The sequence below is a fragment of the Humulus lupulus genome, chromosome 4, assembly GCF_963169125.1.
Source record: "Humulus lupulus chromosome 4, drHumLupu1.1, whole genome shotgun sequence".
In the NCBI taxonomy this organism is placed as follows: domain Eukaryota; kingdom Viridiplantae; phylum Streptophyta; class Magnoliopsida; order Rosales; family Cannabaceae; genus Humulus; species Humulus lupulus.
This window is the reverse complement of record NC_084796.1, coordinates 241,509,847-241,532,699: the sequence shown is the minus strand read 5'-3', so window position 1 is coordinate 241,532,699 and position 22,853 is coordinate 241,509,847. Positions and strand designations below refer to the sequence as shown.

General features: G+C 39.4%; 1 protein-coding gene and 1 non-coding gene across 2 annotated transcripts; one reads left to right on the top strand and one right to left on the bottom strand.

The window, feature by feature from the left end:
• Window positions 1–11,327: 11,327 nt before the first annotated feature.
• LOC133833645 (small nucleolar RNA R71) lies at window positions 11,328–11,434 on the bottom strand. Its single transcript, XR_009893014.1, has one exon. It is a non-coding gene; the product is annotated as a small nucleolar RNA R71 (small nucleolar RNA).
• LOC133833078 (uncharacterized) lies at window positions 11,361–13,004 on the top strand. The gene has a single exon (XM_062263336.1). The coding sequence runs from the start codon at window positions 11,361–11,363 to the stop codon at window positions 13,002–13,004; it is 1,644 nt and encodes a 547-aa protein (XP_062119320.1).
• Window positions 13,005–22,853: the final 9,849 nt, after the last annotated feature.

Below are 22,853 nucleotides of genomic sequence, written 5' to 3'. Positions count from 1 at the left end.
CTTTAGATAGAATAAGCTTGTCGGAATCTATCACAATCTTGATTCCTGGTTTGCCAAGTAAATTGCCACTCACAAGGTTTCTACTCATTTTTGGTACATATAAAATATTGGTGAGTAGAACCTTCTTGTAGGATGTGAAGAACAAGTCAATGGTTCTCTTTCCTTCAACCTTGAACCTTTTCTCATTGCCCATTTGGATCTCATGTCCTTCCTTTGAAGATTCAAAGGTCTTGAATAGAGTTCTATCATAGGTAACATGAATGGTGACACAAGTATCATACCACCACCCACTTACCTTTCCATGTATGGCACTAACCTCACTTAGTGTTGCCACTAGTTCCTCTTGGGCTAAGTTGACTTTTGCCTCATGGTTATGGCTCCTCTTGAACCTACAATCTATAGCAAAGTGGTCATTCTTGCCACACACAAAGCAAGGTCCCTTGAAACTTTTGAATTGTCCCTCATTCTTCTTGGGCCCCAAGGGTTTTTTACCATTGCCCTTGTTCTTGTCATTTCCTTTCCCCTTGTTAGGAGGATTTGCAACAACATTGGCCTTAGAAGTCTCTCCATTGGACTTCTCTTCATTTATATCTCTAGAATGAGATCTCTCCTCAATTCTCAAGTGTTTGAGATTTCCTCCAAAGAAATCTCTTCATTTCTATGGAGCATCTTTTTCCTATAGCCTCTCCATGAAGGAGGTAACTTGGCTATAATGGCACCAACAAGAAATTGTTCCGACAATACAATTTTAAGAGTGGACAATTTATTCACAATAATTTGCAGCTCATGAATTTGAGGGAGAAGGTGTTTATCATCATAAAATTTAAATTCCATATATTGAGTAATAAGGAATTTCTTAGTACCTTCCTCTTCTGCTTTGTACTTATTTTCCAAGGCCTCCCAAATCTCCTTGGCGGTTTTGGTGTTGGTGTAGAGATCATAGAGCCTATCCGAGAGGGCATTGAGGATGTGACCTGTACAAATCAACTCATCCTCTTTGCGCTTTTTCCTTTCTTCGACAACTTCTTGTGTATCACCTTCCTTGGGCTCTTCCAAGGCCTTTAGGTCTTTATCCAAGTTATAGAAAACTTTCAAAGTAGTGAGCAAGAACCTAATCTTGTCTAGCCAACGAACAAAGCTAGTCCCATAAAATCTATCTAATATAACAAAGTCTTGAGTTATGAATCTCAATGTTGAAAGAGAGTTAGATTCTTTCATGTTATGCTATCTCGGATTATATAGTATTAGAATGTTGGGGGAGAGTGAGATAACACCACCACAAGAAATAGAATCTACACAAAATTTGGATTGACAGAATCTTAAAAAATATTAAGAAAGAACAAGCAAACCCAAGTAGAACAATGGTGTTCTTCAACTTTGATGAAGCTTTAAACCCTAGGCAATATCACCACTTTGAGCAAAACTTTAAGCAATCTTTTGAGCCAACCAAACATGAACCAAGGCTTATACACGTTGCAAAACGTTGTCCTAATACTCTATTTTGTAGCCACCATTGATGCTTGAGGCCTTCTCTTGAGGAAATGAGGATTGAGATTGAACAAGCCTTCAAATCTCTAAGTCAAGCACTTTCTTGGAGAGTTCTTGGAGCTAGAGAGAGAGAGAGGGGGGAGGGTAGAGAGAGATTGGAGAGAGTGATCAATTCTTCCAAATCACTATTTTTTACTATTATATAGAGTAGGCAACGTCATTATGTCTAACCAATAAACTTAGACTTGAAAAACACGCCATTTAGAGCATTTACGATATTTCACGTAATACAGCAGGTGACGCATCGCCTGCTAAGATTTCTGGAAACCCTACGTCTAGGCGATGTCTCGCCCCACCCTCTTTGACTTTGGACACTTCCATAGGTCCCAAAATTGCTCTAAATACCACCAAAATTTGTGGGAACCCTTAGAGATACTCACATGTATCACTTTGGACCCAAATTTGCATTTTATAAGTGCCAACAATTGAAGCTCAAATTCACATCTTCATTATGTGAATTCAACTAAGTGTTTATACCTTGCTTGTATTTTAACACTTATCATTTGTATTTAACCAATCATAACAGTTAGTCCCGAACATGTGTGGGTCTCGCCATCACTCCTCGAGTTTGGACAGGTCTCCAAACATCATTGGACGGAGGAGGAGTTCCAAGATTACCAAGACCTAATTGACGCTTTCCTCCACCATCTAGCGAGAAGGATTGACCCCCAGGGTTTCGTGCCATTGGACGAGGTGATGTACATGCACGCGAAGTGTTTCTGCCAGTACGAGATGAACACCACTCAGGAGGTGGGCAGACTTGTGCGAGGATTTTCCCACTATATTCTTCACCTGGAGTATACATCTAGTGATGAGTCTCCCAAGAAGTTTTCATGCATATTTAAAATATTCTGCATGCATTTTATTCTCTGTTTCTTTTCCTCCAGAGGCTAACCATTTTTCGTTGCTTAGCAGGCCACATGGATTTGTCCGATTCTATTTAGGTCAAATGCCAGAGAGTGTCGGGACCCTCTCAAATCCAAATCTTGGCCGCATCAACCATGGTGGCTATTCCTCCAGCCCCTAGAGTCACTGCAGCTCTGGTAGCTATTCCACTGGTATCCCCCCCCCCTCCGAGGCTGGTGGCGACTAGAGAGGTCATTTTTTGGGGGGGTCCCTGGTCCGTGATGAGGGGACTTCGAGGATGGAAAGGACTTCCCATCCTCCGAGGTGTCTGGCAGTCTACCAACCAGAACGCCTCGGTTTGTCATCTTCCCAGAGCACTTCAAATGGGAGGATCTGGAAAGGCACCGGCGGGTGTTTGAGTACTTCAACTTCCACCTGGAGGAGGAGAATGAGGACTTCAAGGTCTTTGCAGAGTTCCTTTGCTAGGACAGATTAAAGAACCCGATGCCACTTCCTAGCTGCGAAGAGCTGGAGCCTTTCCTAGTGGGGAGGCTCAAAGAAAGGATAGCTCCACTGGTGGCAGAGCTCCTTGAGGGTTTGATGGGATCCTTCTACGAGATGCCTTCTTGCAAATACACCAGTTGTAGAGGAGACAACAATATATCTCTCCTTGCAACTTGTCATTATGCCACATTGCGCATAAGTATTATTCTGAATTTTCAGGACTTCTATTTTTATAGCTAAGTGTTATCTTGAAGCTAATTTTAATTTTATGTATAGGTTGCGGCTCTCTATCAGCGGCTTGAGGATGTCACCATGATTAGGTCCTTCAAGCTCAAGGAGCTAAGGGAGGCTTCTATCTCATTGGAGGAGCATTCAAGGCTCCAAAAGGCATAGGAGGACAAGAAGGCTCGTGCCTCCAACCTAGAGACTTGTTTAGTGACAGAGCAGTTGAAACTCCAAACAATCGAGGAGACTTCCTCCAAGTTTTTGGAAGAAGCCACGGGGCACTCCAAGATTGTTGAGGAGGTTGTCCATAAGTTCATGGAGGACCTTAAGGTGTCACGGGAGGAGAACTACCTTGCCCGCGAGGAGGCAGCCAAGCATGCAGGGGAGTCTTCGCATCATTCTAAGGATGCCGCCAAGGCCCAAGGAGACACCACCTGAGCTCAGGCGAAAGCTGCGCAAGTGGTTTTGATGGCTCAAGTTGCTGCCACGGAGTTTTAGAGATTGAAACTTCAAGTCCAAAAGCTGGAGAAGGACCTTCATGTGCTGGCAGAGGGCACCCTCTATGTTATTTGGCAGAGCAACAGGAAGATAGACTTGGCCTTCACCTTCACGGATGACCCCAACATTAGGATGTTGTTTGAGGAGCACTTTCAGGTGAATGAGGCCTCAGCTGCTCAGGCCCAGATCGTAACTGCTCAGGCCCAGGCTGCAACTGAGGTGGGTTAGGCTCACGAGGTCAATCCCATGATATACATCATCGTGAAGGTTCCTCCGGGCGAGTAGGCCCTTGTGATTTTATTTTATTTCATTTTTCTTTTTAAACAGGTTTGTGTGCCATTGCTCTATTTGAGGTACAAGAAAGTTAATGCTCGAGCCTTGAGCACAATTGCAAATACTTTTTACTTTACTGGATGGCTCTTGCTTGGACTATTTGTCTGTCTTCATTACATTGTCACTCAACCCATTTTTAGCGTTTAGTAATTGTGCAATTCGGTCATAAATTTGGTAAGGTTTTAATCTTAACTCTGATGCCACAATAATTTTAAACCTTAACCTGTCCATCACACGTGGGCAATAGTCTTCGAGACTTAGGTCTTAATTTCCCTAGTCAGTCCAACTAGGGACTTGCATTTGATACAGCGACTTGAGTCTCGTTGACTCACCTAGTATTTTGATGTTTTAAGCACTTAGTGTTGCTTTGTCAGCTCACATTCCTCGGAAGTAAATCTAGTGCGATGTCAAGTGGGAGCACTCAATGTGTCCTTACGTCCACGAATCCCAACAACTCAGGTCATAGGAGGTCAAATTTACTTAGGTTCTAATGACACAGTGTTTCTCCCTAGGCGTGTAGTCATCGGGAGGTCGCATCCCCCCCCCCCTGAGTACGAGTTACTCGGGTTTTAGAAATCAGAAACTCACTGCTAGTTCTCGGGCTCTAAGTCTTCGAGACATGGATCGAGATCTCCGCCCCTTTACACCAGGCCTTGTGATCAAGCTTTTGGCAACATGATGTTTGCGCCCAAGTACGGGAGAGTTGGGGCTTGAGAGCTGGTTACTATTCCTTGGGTGTGCACTCCTCAGGAGATAACCCAAGGTCACCCATTAATTGGGTATTTTAGGTTTTTCCAACGTAGGTTTTACAAATTTTCCTAGGCCGTTATGTTCTCAAAAGTTGTGACACTAGGCCTATTCCACTCATGATAAGCTTAGTTTCCTAGGTTATGCTCCGCGATTATGGGTGGTCAAGTTCTGGGTAACTTGATATTTGCGCTCAAGTCAGGTGACTCGGGGTTTGAGAACTGGTTATTTCTCCTCGGGTGCATAGTCCTCGGAAGATAACTCAAGTTTAGGTGAGTTTTGCACCCGAGTAATACCGATTAATCTTCGAGAGCTGAGAATTGGTTGTTAATCCTCGGGCGCGTAGTCCTCAGAAGGTAACTCAAACTCACCCCTAAATCTTATGGTTTTCCAACGCTAGGTTCCATTCTCGCAAGTCATGACACTAAGCTTACTCTGCTCACGACAAGCTTAGTTTCCTAGGTCGTGTTTCATGAGCGGTTACCCTGCGAGGTGACCCAACTATGCCCCCCAAGTGATTGGAGACTGGTCTCCATTCACTTGTCCAAGCCAGCGAGCGGGTGCTCCATGAGTAGTAAATTAAAATTTAACAAACTAAAAGAAATATAAGAAGACTTTCTGAATTTTATCTGTCGTGTTTTGTATACATGGTTTCCATTAATTGTGCTCGGAAGCTACAAAATGACTACAAAATTAAGAAAATACACTGCTCATACTACTGATAATACCGGTGAAGATGCTCGGCATTCCAGGCGTGGGTCACTAACTCCCCATTCAGTTGGGCCAGTTTTTATGTCCCTAGACACACGATGCTCTTGACTTGGTATGGGCCTTCCCAATTAGGGCCCAACACTCCAGCACCAGGGTCTCAGGTGGCTAAGAAAACTCTTCACAACACCAAGTATCCGACCCTGAATTTCCTATCCTTCATTTTAGAGTTGAAATACTAGGCCACCTTTTGTTGGTAGGATGCTACATGTAGCTGTGAAGCTTCTCGGAGCTCCACCACAAGGTCCAGTGACTCTCGGAGTAAAGCGTGGTTTGTGGTCATATCATATGTATCTAATCGGTGTGTGGAGATTGCTGCCTCAACTGGGATCATGGCTTCATACTCGTATCCCATGAAGAATGGCGAATGGCTAATAGAGGTCCTATTAGTGGTGTGGTAGCTCCACAATGCCTTAGGAAACTCCTCAGGCCAGGCTTCTTTCGCTTGCTCAAGCCTCTTCTTTCAAAGTGTATTTAAGCGTATGGTTGACCGCTTCCACTTACCTATTTGCCTGCGAATGTGCCATAACTCCGTGCCTTTGAAAAAAATCTATGAACAGTTCGCTGTCAAATTACAGGCCGCTGTCAAAGGCTATCTTCCTCGAGAGCCCATAGCGACAAACGATGTTTTTGATGACAAAGTCCAGCACCTTCTTGGAAGTGATTGTAGCGAGAGGTTCAGCCTCGATCCACTTCATGAAGTAGTCGACTAACACCATAGCGTACTGTACTCCTCCCTATCTTGTGGTCAATGCCCCAGACTGCGAAAGGCCAAGGACTTGTCATCTGCGTAAACTCATTCGGAGGAGCTTGAGGTATGTTTGCATAGCGTTGGCACTTGTCACACTTCTTGACATAGTTCATTGCATCACCATTCATTGTAGGCCAAAATTATCCTTGTCTTAGGATTTTCTTGGCGAGGCTCTGCCACCCAGCGTGGTCCCCGCAAAATCCCTCATGCACTTCTCGAAGGATGAGGCTGGTGTAACGCCCTACTTCCTTAGAGTAATTACTATGTGAGTTAAAAATGTGTCATTATCTCGCTAATCGAGGTTTAGGTTAAAAGCGTGACTAAACTGAAGTTAAACTCGTTAAGTGAAATAAATTATAAAATTTGGACTATCATTGAAATTATAGAAAGTTATACCATTGGGATCCCCAAAATACTCTTTAGAAAAATACATTACAGCTCAAAAATACAATCGAGGTCAACCTAAGCGACAAAACAGTTATTTACAGTACATCTCCCAAAAATAACCCTAGCCGTGGTAGCCAGGTAGGCTGAACATATACCCGTCACTCCACGCTCTCCATACTCATGGTTGGTCAACCTTTCCTTTGCCCTTACCTGCATCATAGAGCACCCGTGAGCCAAATCCCAGCAAGAAAACTCAACACAAAACATATAACATATACATAACAATCCACAATATACAACAAAATAGCCAACGGGCTAAACACATAGTAGCCAACGCCATCCCATGCGCTTTACCAGGCCCTAGGCTCGCAGGCTTCACCGAGAGGGTGGCTCCTGCACCCTAGGAGGGTCTCGCCCTAACGGCCTACACTCAGCGTGCTCAATGATAATCTCGGCCCCTTACTGTACTCATTTTCTTGTCATTCTCGGCCTTCGTCATTCCCAGCCTTCACCGTTCATTCACAACATGCAGCACATAGCATACTATACATAGATATTTAAATGCATATTAAATACAAGCATTAGGGTCACGCCCTGCAATACAAGCAATAGGGCTACACCCTATAATACTAACAATAGGGCTACACCCTGCAATACAAACAATAAGGCCATGCCCTGCTCTACGGGTACAATCGTTTTTTTACATGTGTCCCGAGCTATCTAAGCACCACGATCCCGAGCACAGTCCTCTAATCCGAGCCTCATTGAAAACCTAGTCACAATGCATTCATAATAACCATCCATCAAGTTATAATCCAATAAATAACTTCATAATATTAATCTAGCCTCCGGGACCTTGGATTCTACCAAACCAGGTAGTAGGATCCTTCCCGAGCTTAAAACCCTCAAAGAACCATAATTTTGCATTTGAGTCGCGACCCAACCCCTTAAGGGCTGCGACGCACTCAAGTCAGAGTCAAAATGCCTCTGTGCTGAGGGACACAGGTCGCAGTGTGCTACACCTTGCGTCGCAGCACGCCTAGGCAAAACAAAGGCCTTCCAGCCTCTTCGTGCACACAGGTCGCGGCGCCTGAAGAACAAGGTCGCGAGCAAAGCCCCCAAACCAAGAAAATCAACCTTTTTCTCTGCGTTTTCCTCGAGTCTATTAGGATCAGCTAGAGGAGTGCCAGAGTTGAGTGTCAATTTTGAGTAGGAGCACATGGGAGTAGGATGAGGCTTAGCATCTGAGAGGTGGACCTTATGCAACAAATCTTTAATGTACTTTCTTTGACTGAGATATAAGCCAGATGAGTCTCGATAAACCTCAAAGCCTAAGAAGTATTGCACTGAACCAAGGACTTTAAGTGCAAACTGTAAGTGGAGATCAGTAATAAGCCTATGAATATGAGCTTTATCTTCACCAGTGATGAGTATATCATCAACATAGACTAGTACAATCAACAACTTGGTATGTTTTATGGTGAAGAACAAACTAATATCAGCTTTAGAATTTGTAAAACCCCATTGGAGCAAAGAGTTTCTGAGTTTGTCAAACCAGGATTTAGGGGTCTGTTTGAGACCGTATATAGCTTTGTTAAGCTTGCAGACATGATTAGGAAACTCTTTACTGATGAAGCCCGAAGGTTGTTGCATAAACACAGTCTCTTCCAAATGACCATGCAAGAAAGCATTGTTGACATCTACTTGCTGAATGTCCCAACCATAAGTAACAGCAAGGGTAAAAATGACCCGTATGGTACAAGGCTTAATAACTGGGCTGTATGTCTCAAAAAAATCTAAACCTGGGGTTTGTTGAAAACCTTTGGCAACTAGTTTGGCCTTGTACCTATTCACACTCCCATCTTGATGATATTTGACGCAAAACACCCATTTGTTGCTGACAATAGCCATATCATGTGAGAATGGTACCAAAGTCCAAGTATTGTTGTCAAGTAGTGCCTGAAATTCAACTTGCATAGCTTGTTTCCAAGCTAGATTAGCAAGAGCAGACTCTACATTTAATGGTTCTAAATCAATATTACTAGCATTAGTAAGAAAAGCTTTTGGTTTAAACACATTATTTTTAGATCTGGTAACCATGTGATGAGTGTTGCGGGGTTGAGGAGGTGGAGGAAGGGCAGTATGGACATTTGAAATGGGAACACAAGAATTGAAGTCAGGTAATATGGAAGACTCAGTAGACTGAATTGGAGTGGTGTAGGAAGTAGGTTGATTGGAAGGACTAGGAAGAGATGGGCTCGGAGAAGGAGCTAAAGGAGTTTGACTTGGAGAAAAGGAGGTGGGCATGGAAGAAGAGGGAACTCTGTACGAGTTAACATCAACAAAGGCAGAAGTGGGGGTAGTACACTGGTTTGAGGGAGGAAAGAGAGTGGAATAGGGAAATTCACTTTCATTAAACGTAACACTCTTAGCTATATAGAGTCTACCACTTGGGTGTAAGCATTTATATCCATGATGAGTAAGACTATAGCCTAGAAAAAGACATTTTGATGACCTGAAACTAACCTTATGAGGCTGGTAAGGTCTAAGAAGAGGAAAGCAGGAACATCCGAAAACTTTGAGAAGGTTATTGATAACTCTATGATTTAGAGTTATTTTTATTAACTTTGAACTTGAATTTTGGGTGAAAAGAGTAATGAGGGTGTTGTTAATTGTAAGTTTGTTTAGTTTTTACCTTTATTTTCTAATTATTGTGTCAATTCAAGAGTCTTGTGATTTATTGGTAGTAATTGTAAATATTTATGTAAATATGTGTGTTTTGTTATCTAGGAAAGGAACCTTAAACTCGCCAAGGGAATCAAAAGAAAAAGGGGACAGAAAGTTGGAATTGCTGCTCGAATGTTGTAGGCCAAAATGTTAGCAAATCTGGAAAATGAAGACTGACGTGGACAAAAGCCAGCTGCAGTTATTTACTGATTTCAGCGCCTATGTGGCACCCATTTAAAGAATTAAGTCAGCTGGCTGAGGTGGAAAGGAGTAATGGACCAAAGATGGAAATGGGCTTTCTAATTAGGGTAAGGTGAAAAGGAAAGTACCCCAAGAAGGAAGTACAGCCGTAATACATCAAAAAGAAGAGAATAGAAAACACAGTCCGTTATTCAGCAAGAAGAGTACAGAGAAAAACAGAGAGATACACAGAAGGGAAAGATCAAAGAAGCTCACGGCTAGGAAGGAAGAGGGTTTTAGCACAAGACTTTACTACTCTCTCTCTCTTACTTCTACATTTCCTCTTTTGTAGTGTATACTCTTATTTTGATTAATCTGAGAACTGTTGTTACCATGGATGAACTATTTTTACATGGGATTGTAATTTTTAGTTTAGACATGAACTAATCATTTTGAGATTTGGAAAGACTTATTAATGAAATGCATGAGTTTAGTAATTTGCCTTTGTTCATTCAAGTGAGATGAATGTTAAATGATTGTTAATTACTGGCCATGACTAACAATTTAATTAGCTAGATCTGATTTTGGGAAGAATCTATCTAGTGGAGTTAACTTGAATGATACAAGAGGAATACCATGTTTAGGTAGTTCTTAGTGAGTGAAATAGGAATATTTTGCTACCTTGTATAACCTGAGATTTGGTGTGTGATTGCATGTTTTACAACCTGATTTAATATAGGAATGTATTGAATTACGTTGTGGAATTACCTCAGTGAGTTTTGGAAAAATCTCACTGGCTTATTTAGAAATCTGTTAACTCTGTGCATAATTGCTTAACGATTGCTATAACAACTGGGCAGATCAACATAGGGGGAAATAGCCATTCAGATCCATTAGTCCATAGATACTTTTTCTTGCAATTAATTTTTCTGTCATTATAGTTACATTTTAAGCAGGTTTATTTACAATCATTTAAATTTAGATTCATTACCCAATCATTCCCATATTTTCCATTTATTTCAAGTTGTTAATTAGTTGGTTTTACATTGAATTTTGTTTGCAATCCCTGTGGAGACGATCTTACTTATCATTATATTACTTGTGTGACTGCGTATACTTGCGTATATTAATTTCCACAACAAGTTTTTGGCGCCGTTGCCGGGGATTGAAAATTAAAATTCTGTATTATCAACTATTTTGCAATTATTTCTGTTTGTTTCTAATTCTGCTTGCTTGGGTTGTGCGTTTCTCAGGTTTAATCTAGTGCATGAACGAACAAGAAGAATTTTCACTTGCTCCTATTGACCCCGAAATTGAACGTACTTTCAGAAAAAGGAGAAAGACACAAGAGGCTAAAAGCCGCTACAACATGGCTGAAAATGTTGGAGAAGAAGAAGAGGGTGCGCAAAACATGACTAATCCTATTGTCTTGGCGGATGATAGAACCAGGGCAATAAGAGAATATGCTGCCCCTATGTTCAACGAGCTCAATCCGGGCATTGTGAGGCCCGAAATTCAAGCACCTCAGTTTGAGCTCAAACCTGTCATGTTTCAAATGCTCCAAACAGTTGGGCAGTTTAGTGGGATGCCCATGGAAGACCCTCATCTCCATCTTCGCTCATTTTTGGAGGTGAGCGATTCTTTCAAGTTACAAGGAGTAAGTGAAGAGGCGCTAAGACTGAAGTTATTCCCGTTCTCTTTAAGGGACCGAGCTAGATCATGGCTCAACACCCTTCCTCCCGATTCGGTGACAAATTGAAACGACTTGGCTGAAAAATTCTTAAGAAAGTACTTCCCTCCCACTAGAAATGCAAGGTTTCGAAGTGAGATTATGTCTTTTCAACAAATGGAAGATGAATCTACTAGTGATGCTTGGGAAATATTCAAGGAGCTATTTAGAAAGTGCCCTCACCATGTTATCCCACATTGCATACAAATGGAGACATTTTACAATGGTCTCAATGCAGCCTCTCGAATGGTATTGGATGCTTCAGCCAATGGAGCCATTCTTTCCAAGACTTATAACAAAGCATTTGAGATTTTGGAAAGAATAGCAAGCAACAACTACCAATGGTCAAATACTAGAGCTCCTACAAGCCGAAAAGTAGCGGGTGTTCTTGAAGTAGATGCTCTAACCGCTCAAATGGCCTTAATGACCAACATCTTAAAGAATATGAGTTTGGGAGGGAATATACAGCTAGCTGCTGCCATTCAAAGTGCAGAAGTCTCATGTGTTTATTGTGGGGACGGACATACTTTTGAGAATTGCCCATCAAATCCAGCCTCGATTTGCTATGTGGGTAATCAAAATTTCAACTGCAACAACAATCCGTATTCAAACTCTTACAATCCAGCGTGGAGGCAACATCCAAATCTGTCATGGGGGGGTCAAGGAGCAAGTTCAAGTGGAGCGCCAGCACAAGGGAAACAGTCATTTCCGCCAGGTTTTTCTCATCAGCCAAGGGCTCAACAACCTCACCAATCTCAAGGCTCTCAATCCAGTTCCTTGGAGAGTTTAATGAGAGATTATATGGCCAAAAATGACGCTGTAATTCAAAGCCAGGCAGCTTCTCTTCGCAAACTGGAAATTCAGTTAGGGCAATTGGCAAATGATCTGAAAAATAGGCCCCAAGGTTCCTTGCCTAGTGATACTGAGAATCCAAGGAGGGATGGTAAGGAACAATGCAAGGCAATCAATCTACGGAGTGGGAAAATTCTGGAAATTAATGATGACAAAACAAAAGGCAGCAGGGAGCCCACTTCAATCCAAACTGAAGGGGAAACAAGTAAAAAACCAGCAAGTTCAGCTGCTGAAATTGGCCCAGTTGATATAGCATCGGGTCAGCATTCTATTACAGAAAAGACTTTACACAAGCCACCTCCACCATTTCCTCAACGTTTTAAAAAACAGCAGCAATATGGGCAGTTCAGGAAGTTTCTGGATGTTTTGAAGCAGCTCCATATCAATATTCCCTTGGTGGAAGCCTTGGAGCAAATGCCAACTTATGTGAAGTTCTTGAAAGATATTTTGACAAAGAAGAGGAGGCTTGGTGAGTTTGAAACAGTTGCTTTGACGAAGGGTTGTAGTGCAATGTTAAAAAGCAAGATTCCTCCTAAATTGAAAGATCTGGGCAGCTTTGCAATTCCATGTTCAATTGGTGGTAGAGATGCGGGAAGAGCTCTATGTGACTTAGGTGCAAGTATTAATCTAATGCCTATGTCAATTTTCAAAAAGCTAGGCATTGGGGAAGCTAGACCAACCATAGTTACTTTGCAATTGGTGGATCTTTCTATGGCGCACCCAGAAGAAAAAATTGAAGATGTTCTAGTGCAAGTTGATAAGTTCATTTTTCCGGCCGATTTCATCATTCTCGATTATGAAGTGGATAGAGATGTTCCCATTATCTTGGGTAGGCCATTTCTAGCTACTGGGAGGACCTTGATTGACGTGGAAAAAAGGGAGCTCACAATGAGAGCTCAAGAAGAATAGGTAACTTTCAAGGTATTCAATCCTATACGTTCTCCAGATGAAGTAGGAGATTGTTTTGCCATCATTGTCAAGAACTCTAATATGGAGGAAGAGGTACCCACAAGGTATAACAAGAAAGTGAGGATGAGGTTATCTCTTAAAGAATTTGAGAGCAACAATGAGCTAGGGGCAAGTATAAACAAGGCATCGTCTCATTTGCAAGAGCCACGTAGAAAGAAGAAAAAGAAGTGTGGTAGGAAAGCTCATTCCCAAAGGTTTGAAGTGGGGCAGCGGGTGTATTTCTCTAATTCTAAAATGAAAGCAAGTTCCAGACATCTAGCATCAAGTTCCTTTTATTCATTCTTGATAATTAAAGTCTTTCCTTGTGGTGCATTGGACTTGCGTGATGAAATTTCAGGAAGAAAGTTTAAAGTGAATGGCCAGTGACTTAAGCACTATTGGGAAGGAGAGGTCAACCGAGCGAAGACCTCCATTACTTTGGAGGATGCATGAAGCGAATGGTACTTCGGGTTCCTTGTGCTCCTTGTGTTATTTTAAGGGAGACCCGAAGAGAGAGATTCAAGCAAGTCATTTTGTAAACATACCTATATATATAAACAGCAAAAGAAAATATATATATATAGCAAGAAAAAGAAAAGAAAAAAAAAAAGCAGGATAAAAATATATATACATATAGTTATATTTTATATTACTTAGTTCAAATTTTATTTTCTGCATTTTATTGTTACTGATTTTTGTTTTAGTGTTGCTGTATTTTATTTTTATTTTTTTTTAGGTCCACTGGAGGCAGGGTAAATCTTGATTTTGATGCACTGTTGCAGTTTTGGGGTTAGAAAATTACTGATTTTCGCAGCTTGGGGGAAGAAAATCAGTTTTGGCAAGCCAATTATCAATGTTCCAGGATGCTACAGCATGGAATTTAGCAAACAGGCCTCTTTACTAGACAAATTTGAGGACCAATACAGAGGCTAGGCTGTTTAATGATAATAAAAAAAAAACACAAAAGTATATAAAAAGCAAAAACAAAAATATCAAGAAAACAGAGAAATTAAAGGCAATTTCCCAAGTTAGTCAGCCTCTCCTCAGCCCGTGTCTCCTCAGCCCACCACCGAAGCTGCTGTACGAACAACCCCACCGTCCGCCACCACCCGCACCGTCAGACCCAGTCCGAGCTCAGCCCCAGCCGCCGTCAAACCCCGGCCCAGCACTTCGCCGAGGAGGTCGACCCCATCCGTGAGTTCTCTGCCCCGTCTCTCCCATTGAGCCGACTGCCATAGCCACACAGCCCGAGCTGCCGTCAAACCCATCCATGCCCCGCCTCTCCCACTGAGACCAGTGCTCCAGTTGCGAAGCCCAAGTACGCATACCCTCTAAGCATCTGAGCCACTGCCGCCTACCCACCATCCGATCCCTTTGCCGAGACGGTCGACCCCAATCACCACACCCAGGTGCACAACCCCACCAGCTCCATTATTTTTCCATCGTGGGTAACTTCGGTTTGGGCATTTCTTTGATATTGGCTCCATTTTTACTGGGCTTTGTTTTTCTCTGAGGCATTTGGGTGCATTATTTTGGTCTGTTATTCTGCTTGGGGGTCAACTAGCATTTTCACTGTTCATTCTAGAATATTTGGAAGCAAATTCTTGGGTTTTGTCTGGCTGGTGCTGTGTGTGTACACCTCTGTTGATAGTTTTAGCTTGCCATTGATGTTACTGATACATGTCTCGGCCAAGGAAGAAGTGTGGCCCGAAAAACAAACAAAACAATGCTAAAGATCTCAGCTCTATTGAACGATTTTCTTCCCCAGAAGCTAGGCATAAATTTGACGATTTTATTCGACTTAAAGATATTTATCCCGAGAGAAGTTTTCTGCCTAAAAAGACTCCATTCACAGGTGTTCCATCTTGGCTGGCTGATAATATCAAGGCCAGGAAGTGGGAATCTTTTTGCCAGCAACCTGATGAGCTGTGGTTCCCGTAGTCCGAGAGTTCTACTCCCAATTCATCACCTCGGCATGGCCAGATTCTGTTACTGTTCGTGAAGCGAGTGTTCCATTTTCAGGAGGATCCATTAATCAGTTATTTGGGTTACCTGAGGTTGAGTGCACATACTCTCAGCTCGTTGAAAGTGCCAATGAGGAGTGTGCTGCAAAAGGCTCTGCCCAAAGCTGGTCCGCAATTTCCAGCGTTCCCATATCAAATTTTGAATCCTTGGACTAACGATGTTGATGACAAAGAGGAGTTCCATGGCGAGGACTCCGAGTAGAGGGGGTTTCCTTTCCTTGTTATTTTATTTTCTGTTATTTGGTGTTTTGTGACTGTTCTTCTTGTGTTTTTAGTTCAGGTTGTTTAAATTGTGTTTTAGCATTGAACTTTAATAGCTGTGATTGTGTGTTGTTTGTATTTGTGGTTGAGAGATACTGTTGTTTGGTCTGGCTTAGCGAAGCGCTCGATGATGATATCATCCACCTTCCTCCATTTGTGTTATGCCCTGATTTTATGTGTTAAATATGCTAGTTTAGGTGCTATTGCTATCTTTAATGCCATCTATTAGTGATTCTTTCAATAGTTGTGTGCTTGTGCTATCCCACCATGCTTTGGGTCTCTAGAATAACCAACATCTTAAGAAAGTTTAAGCTTCTAGAATTGGTTAGTGTAATCCTTGAGGCGAAATCCTAGCTAGCTTTACCACTTAGAAATGATCTAGGCCATCCTTGGACGTTTGGGCCTTTCAAGCTTTCCCGTTGAATATTAATTCCCCTTAGTCACCCTTAGCTGAGCTAATTTACCTATTCTTTCTTAATACCTATCATTAATGATAACCCCTTGCTTAACTTGTTATTTTTAACTTTCATTAACCAAGCCTAGCTGCTGAAATTTATCAAGAACAGATTATTTGCAGTAAGTTTGGGGTGAGTGGGGTTAGTTTTAGCCATGTGGTGATCTATTCCAAGTTCCATTTTTTTTAGCCACATTGGGGACAATGATGGGAATTAAGTCTGGGGTGTGTGGGAATAAGCTCACAAGAAAATATACATAATTCTCTTGCTATATATATGTATATCTTTTTACTGTGTCAATGACAGGTTGTTCTCTTTAGAAAAAAATAATAATAAAAAAAATACAAATAATAGTAGCAAGGGAATTAGAGCTAAATTAATGATTCATTGTGGGTTATAAATACATTTTGGGGTGAAAGCTTGAGAAAAAAAAATAACAATAAGAGAGGTTCTTGATAAGTTGAGGTGGTTAGGTTGTAAGCCATTAGAAATATTATCTTTTATCCTACCCTAACCTAAGCCTTACACTACAAGCCGAGTAAAGTCCTTTTGATCTAGGGGGTAAAGCTAGACTACATTAGTGGAGAGGGTTGCACTAATTCAACCTATAGAAGCAGATATTTTTAAACTTGAGGATCAAGGGTAGTTATTAGAGGAATTCAAGGTGTTGGTGGGAAGTATTTGCACACTCTAGTGATTGAGTTACTCTCGGGAGGCATTAGTGATATCAATAGCACTCAAAATGAGATTGAGACACATAAAGTCAAGGCATATTCACTACCATCATATCAGTTATAGTCTGGTTTGAGGTGGAACAACTTTTCGAATGGAGAAACAAAGTTCAAAGTAGGAGTGGGAAGTCTATTAATCAAGTAAGCTGCAGAGAGATAAGCTTCCCACCAAAACTTTAGAGGCATATCTGCCTGAGCAAGGAGTGTTAAACCAAGATCAACAACATGCCTGTGTTTTCTTTCAACACGACCTTGTTGTCGATGTGTATGAGGGCAAGAGTTTCTCCTGATAATTCCTATATCTTTGAACAAATTATATAGTGGTTGATACTCTAGACCAAGATCTGTTTGAATCGACTTAATTTTCGACTGAAAGTTTCTGTCAACATAAGCAAGAAATTGTCTAAAAAGATGTTGAACTTCAGACTTAGCATGCATAGGAAAAATCCAAACAAACCGAGTAAAATCATTAACAAAACTAAGATAGTATTTGTAACCATCTGGAGATGGGTAAAAAGAAGGACCCCATACATCAGAATAAATAAACTCAAATGGTGCAAAAGTTTTATTACTTGAGCTTTTAAAGCTGAATTCATGAAGCTTGCCCATTTGACAAGCATTACAGAAACCAACATTGGTGGTGCTTACATTTGAAGAGACAACTGATAGAACTTTGGCTAAGACAGACTTAGATGGGTGACCAAGGCGGCAGTGCCAAACAGAAGTTGTCTTAGACTTATTATGTACAAGATTACTTGAGGTTGTACAATTGAAAGCAGTAGGAAGACAAGATAAAGGTTTGGAGTTACAACTAGAAACAGAACTGGAATTTGGGGTGGAGACTTGAAGCTTGTACAGGCCATCACTGAGGGAACCCCGAAGAAGTACTTGCCTAGTGCTCTTGTCCTTTATAAGACAACAAACCGAGTCAAATTCAAGTACAACATTATTATATTTAGTGAATTGAGAAATGCTAAGTAAATTCTTGGTAATGTTAGGAACATGAAGGATGTCTTTTAAGACTAAAGAATGATTTGAAATGCTAGTATTAACTGAATTAGAATCTATGTGAAGTATAGGCATAGAAGTACCATTACCAACAATGACTTTAGCTTTGCTTTTGTAATCTTCTTTGGTGTTGAGATTTTGAGCATCAGTGGTCATGTGATGCGTAGCCCCACTATCCAAGAACCATGATCCAGGGGAGTCATCAGCAAGAGGAGATTCAGTGATGTAAGCCTGAGGGGATTTAGATCCATGGGAAGTGGAGGAAGAATCAGAGGTAGGTTGAGTACCATTGAAGGTGATATCAAACCAATGATAGCACTTGTGAACTGTATGACCAGCACGGCCACAAAGTTGGCAAACATGCCAGTTTCCTCGTCCTCCACGGCCACCAAAGTTGTATCTACCACCACGGTTTGGTGTATGACTGCTTCCACGTCTTGAACTTCTATAGGCACCACGGAAATTCATACTGGCAAGGTTTGCTTGAACATTTTCAAAGGCAGTGCTAGTCTGTTGAGTGATTCGCATTTCTTGGTTGTGAAGGCTGAATCGAAGTTCTTGGAGAGTGAGATTCTCAGCTCGATTGGTGAGGTTAACAATCATAGCTTCATACTCGGGTCCAAGACCTCCCAAGATGTAGAGACAAAGGCTGTCATCAGAAATTGGTTCCCCTGCTTCAGTAAGAGCATCTACATAGTGCTTCATTTTTAGAATGTAATCATCAATGGAGGTGGATCCTTTCTTGGTTGCTTGAAGAAAACCTTTGACTTGCAGAATCCGAGCCTTAGACTTCGTTGCAAATAGTTGAGCAAGAAGATTCCAGATCTCAGCAGATGAACGACGGTGAATGATATGGCCAAGCATTGCCTCAGAAACAGCGTTCATGAACCAGTGCATTAGAAACTGGTCGAAGCGAAGCCATTGAAGATAAGTAGGGTTGGGAACATTACCTGCAAGAAATTGAGGTGGAGAGTGAATGGTGCCAAGAACATAGACATCGAGATTATAAGCACGTACAGTTGCTAGCACAAGTGCTCTCCAGTAGGAATAATTTGTGCGATCTAATCGGAGATTCAGCGGAAGAAGATTGTTGTTGGGAAGATTAGCAGGATCGATTGCTGGAGCTGGAGGTGGTGGTGGAGGCAGCGGTGGTGCATTGTCGCGAGGATTAGGAGAAGTTGACTGCACGGATTGAGAACCTTCTTCAGCCATTGCAAGAAGAACTCTGATACCATGTAAAGGTTTGGAAAAACTAGAAAAATGAAACCAAAAATGCAGAGAAAAGACTTATGAAAAATGAAGAGCTCAACCACAGCACAGTGAGACTCTTGATATATATATTGATAGTGTAAAGAATTTGTTACAAAGAAATGGTTACAAAAGCTGTTAAGACAACTATGTAACAGAATTCTGTTATAAAACAGATTTACACTAAAATGATCACGTGTTGTCTAGCTCATCATATACAGTGTGTCTAATATATGAGTTTCTAATCTTTTTAAGATTATTAAGGTGATGATGAAATAATATGTAACTAAATAGTATTTATTTTGTATGTTGATTTCCCATTTGTGTGATGGCTGTCGTATACCACAACAAATTTAACAATGATTTTTCTTTCAATACTTCCAATTATTTCAGTATAATAGCAAGCACAGGTCAAACCCACGAGGACTATCGTTCACCTTATTATTCAATAATTAACACTAAAACTTAAAAGGGGGATTTTGATTTTTAACTCAAAATTAAATAACATAAAATAGAAAGCAAATAAAAATTGATATTACGATATTAAGAAACAGTTAAAGGTTAATCTCCACCTTCAACAATCATTCTCAATCGCTAATAATAAATATTATTCTAATTTCTCAATTAAACTATTAACCCCGCAGATAACGCTGAAGCAGACAATTATCCCAGTCTCCCTATTATAATTAATCAAGGTGAAGCGCTCAATAATTAACTCTTTTATCTAAGCAATAAATCTATGAATCATACAATCTATTTAACTTAGATAAATCATTAAGTCCTATGTAAATAAGTTATTCTAGCCAATAAATTAATGAAGCATATAATTCATTTAACCTAGGTTCTATTTTTCATCACAATCAACAATTCTTTTGACACCACTATCAATTGTAATTTATCACATACACTTAGAATCCTAAACTATTAGGTGAGTAGTAATTTTAAAATGACAATTGAATAATGTAAAACCTTAATTAGTTGGCCACCTAACAAGAAATCACAAAATTCATAACATTCAATTGGAAAAATAGAAATAATTTAATATTGAGAGAAATTAAATAATAATATTCATTATCAACAATAAGAAATTCATGTCTTGGGTTTTGAATTAACCCTTAACCTAAAAAGAACCTACTCCATAATAGTAATCATAATCACAAACATAATTATAATTAAGATTAAAGAGATTAAGGGAAGAAAAGAAACTAGATTGATGAATAATAGTGTTGTAGTCTTCTCTCCAGCCATTTCTGAGTCTTTTTCTCTCCTAAACTGTCATAAAAAAAACCCCTCTAAAATTAACCCTAATCATCATTTATAGTCTCAATTAAACTATAATTAAAAAGTAATTAAAAATCTGAAAACGATGTCGCAAGCTGCGGCCTGGAAAATGTGAGCCACGACCTAGAAATTTTTTTTTGCATAAATTGGTCCGCAGGCAGCGGCCTGAAAAAACTGAGCAACGACCTGTCTGGAATAAAAAAATTTATGAAACACCAATTCCATTTAAAGTGTCGCAGCCTGAATTTTATGAGTCGTGGCCTACCTTCAATTTCTTCAATTCTTGACCTTAGATAACTTGTACATTGCCGCCACTTCAACATTTCAATCCCAAAAGCCTGGAATACTCCTAAAACTTCATTTTAACTACACTTGCCGTCAAAATGTCAGATTTATCATCATAAAATGCAATGTAAAAAAATATGTTGTAGAATCACGAAACTAAGTTAAAACTATTAAAAATGCTATCATAACACCATCCAAGCATAAAAAAACTTAACAAATATTAATACAAAAATGACATTATCATTGTGCAACAAAGTTTATGGATTTTTATTTTTCAAATATCTTCTTTCATCTTAAATATCATGTATTTTTTATTGTTAGCAGATATTTACACTTTGTTCTTCATTAGTGCAAAATCATAATATTTTTTTATTAAGGTGTGCCATTAAATTGTGCACATCAAATGCTTAAAACAAAAATATTATGTTTTGCCTTATAAATAATATTCATTGATTTATTTGTTATTTCATTAGATTGATTTACATTAAATATTTTGAAACTATAATTTTAAAAGTGAAGATAAATCCTATATTTTTATAAAAACTTGTGCTTAAATAGAATATCTAATTTGAATAAGTGATGGTTTGATTAATTTTTAATATTACTAAAACTTGGAAATCAATGTTCTTATAAATATTATTGAACTTATATTTTGTGGATTCTATTATCTTAATAATCTTTCTTTTACCATCTTGATTTCTACTATTAATTTATTTTTATTTATTGTCTTAATTTCCTTTATTATTGTCTCTTATTTGATTTTCTTGTCACAAATTCTTATCAATCTTTGAAGCTAGGTTATAATTTATTAATTTTGATTTAAAATAATTTTCTTTTTGATTTTAGACAACTCATTTGGGTTCGATCTCGTGCTTGCATGAACACTATATTTCATATACGATTCGTGCGCTTGCGAATTACAAATTTTTAAAACATACTCGTTTTGGGTCCATCACTTAACGTTCCTTTCTTGTCAAATCTCTTAATTCCTTTCATAGGTGAAACACGTAGGAATACATGATTTCCCACCTGGAACTCAACGTGCTTACGTTTAGGGTCAGCATATCTCTTTTGTCGATCCTGCGAGGCGATCATGCGCGCTCTTATCTTGGCAATAGCTTCGTTCGTTTCTCGTACTGCTTCAGGCCTAAATACTTACTTTCGTCCGTCTCATCCCAATGAACCGGGGACCTACATTTTCTTCCGTAGAGCATCCCGTATGGTGCTAACCCAATAGTTAACTGATAACTATTATTATATGAGAACTCTATCAATGGAAGGTACTTGCTCCATGATCCACCAAAATCCAACATGCACGCTCTAAGCATGTCTTCCAGAATTTGTATTGTTCTTTCTGCTGGGGGTGGAATGTTGTACTGAATTTCAACTTGGTACCCATCACTTTCTATAATCCTTCCCATTACTTATAAGTGAATTTAAGGTCTCTATCTGAAATGATTGACTTTGGTACTCCATGAAGTCTCACAATTTCTTGCACATATAGCTTTGCATATTGTTCTACTGTGTTTCTTGCACGTGGATGGAGGAGAATACTCTCCTCCCACACTTTGGAGTTATCACCCCAAAATTCGAGAAGTTCTTTTGGGACATTAGAGTAAATGGGTTGTGATGTTACAAAAATAAGATTACAAGTTTATCAGTACAAAGTTTTTGAGGTTTATATGAATTAACTATTTTACCAACGCACAAACATACTGAAGATGAAATCTTATTAAACAAAAAGTGCACGTGGGCTAATTTTTTAATAATTTAATAAGATTATATGAACATTATGATAGTTTAATCAAACATTTGAAAATTTTAAGGTTATTTCTATCTAAATAAACTACATGATAAAACTACTAAATTAATTATCATAATTCCTACGGGTAGATTAAGAAAAAATAATTTAATACAGTATCCTAATTAATTATATAAACATAATAAAATCCATGTGGGTAAAATTATTATATTTATATAATTAATCACAATTTACAAACAATATGTGATCCTAATTAGCTTAATAAATTATTTATTATCATTAGAGATGTTGTGGCTACTCCCTAATTATTTAAAATTATATGGCTCACTAGACATTATGTTTTAGGCTCGACTTAATTCCTAAGAACAACTATGCAGCAACATAATAGGCAATCACTAAGAGTGCTCCTAGTGTGGTCGTCCGAAGATCATTAAAAACCATTATAGATTGAACATTATCTCAGTTTCATGCTTTTTCATGTTAATCACAAAATTGTTTATGTATTATTCATAACTTAATTATTCTAATTAATTATAGAATATTTTATAAATCTTAAAGTGCTAATTTTTAACTAAACTTTATTTTAAAATTTTTATGAATTTGTTGATGCGATTTCTCGCCAATAGTGGATTAAGAAATCCGACAATAGAGATATTAGGCTTTTGCTAAACCATAATTGAACAAATGAAAAATATCACAAACACTCACACTTTTACGTGGTTTAGTGGTTAAAATCCACCTAGTCCACTATAACT

Bases quoted from the DNA above. Each gene is read 5' to 3' on its own strand.
- LOC133833078 (XM_062263336.1), top strand. From the start codon at position 11,361: ATGGAAGATGAATCTACTAGTGATGCTTGGGAAATATTCAAGGAGCTA.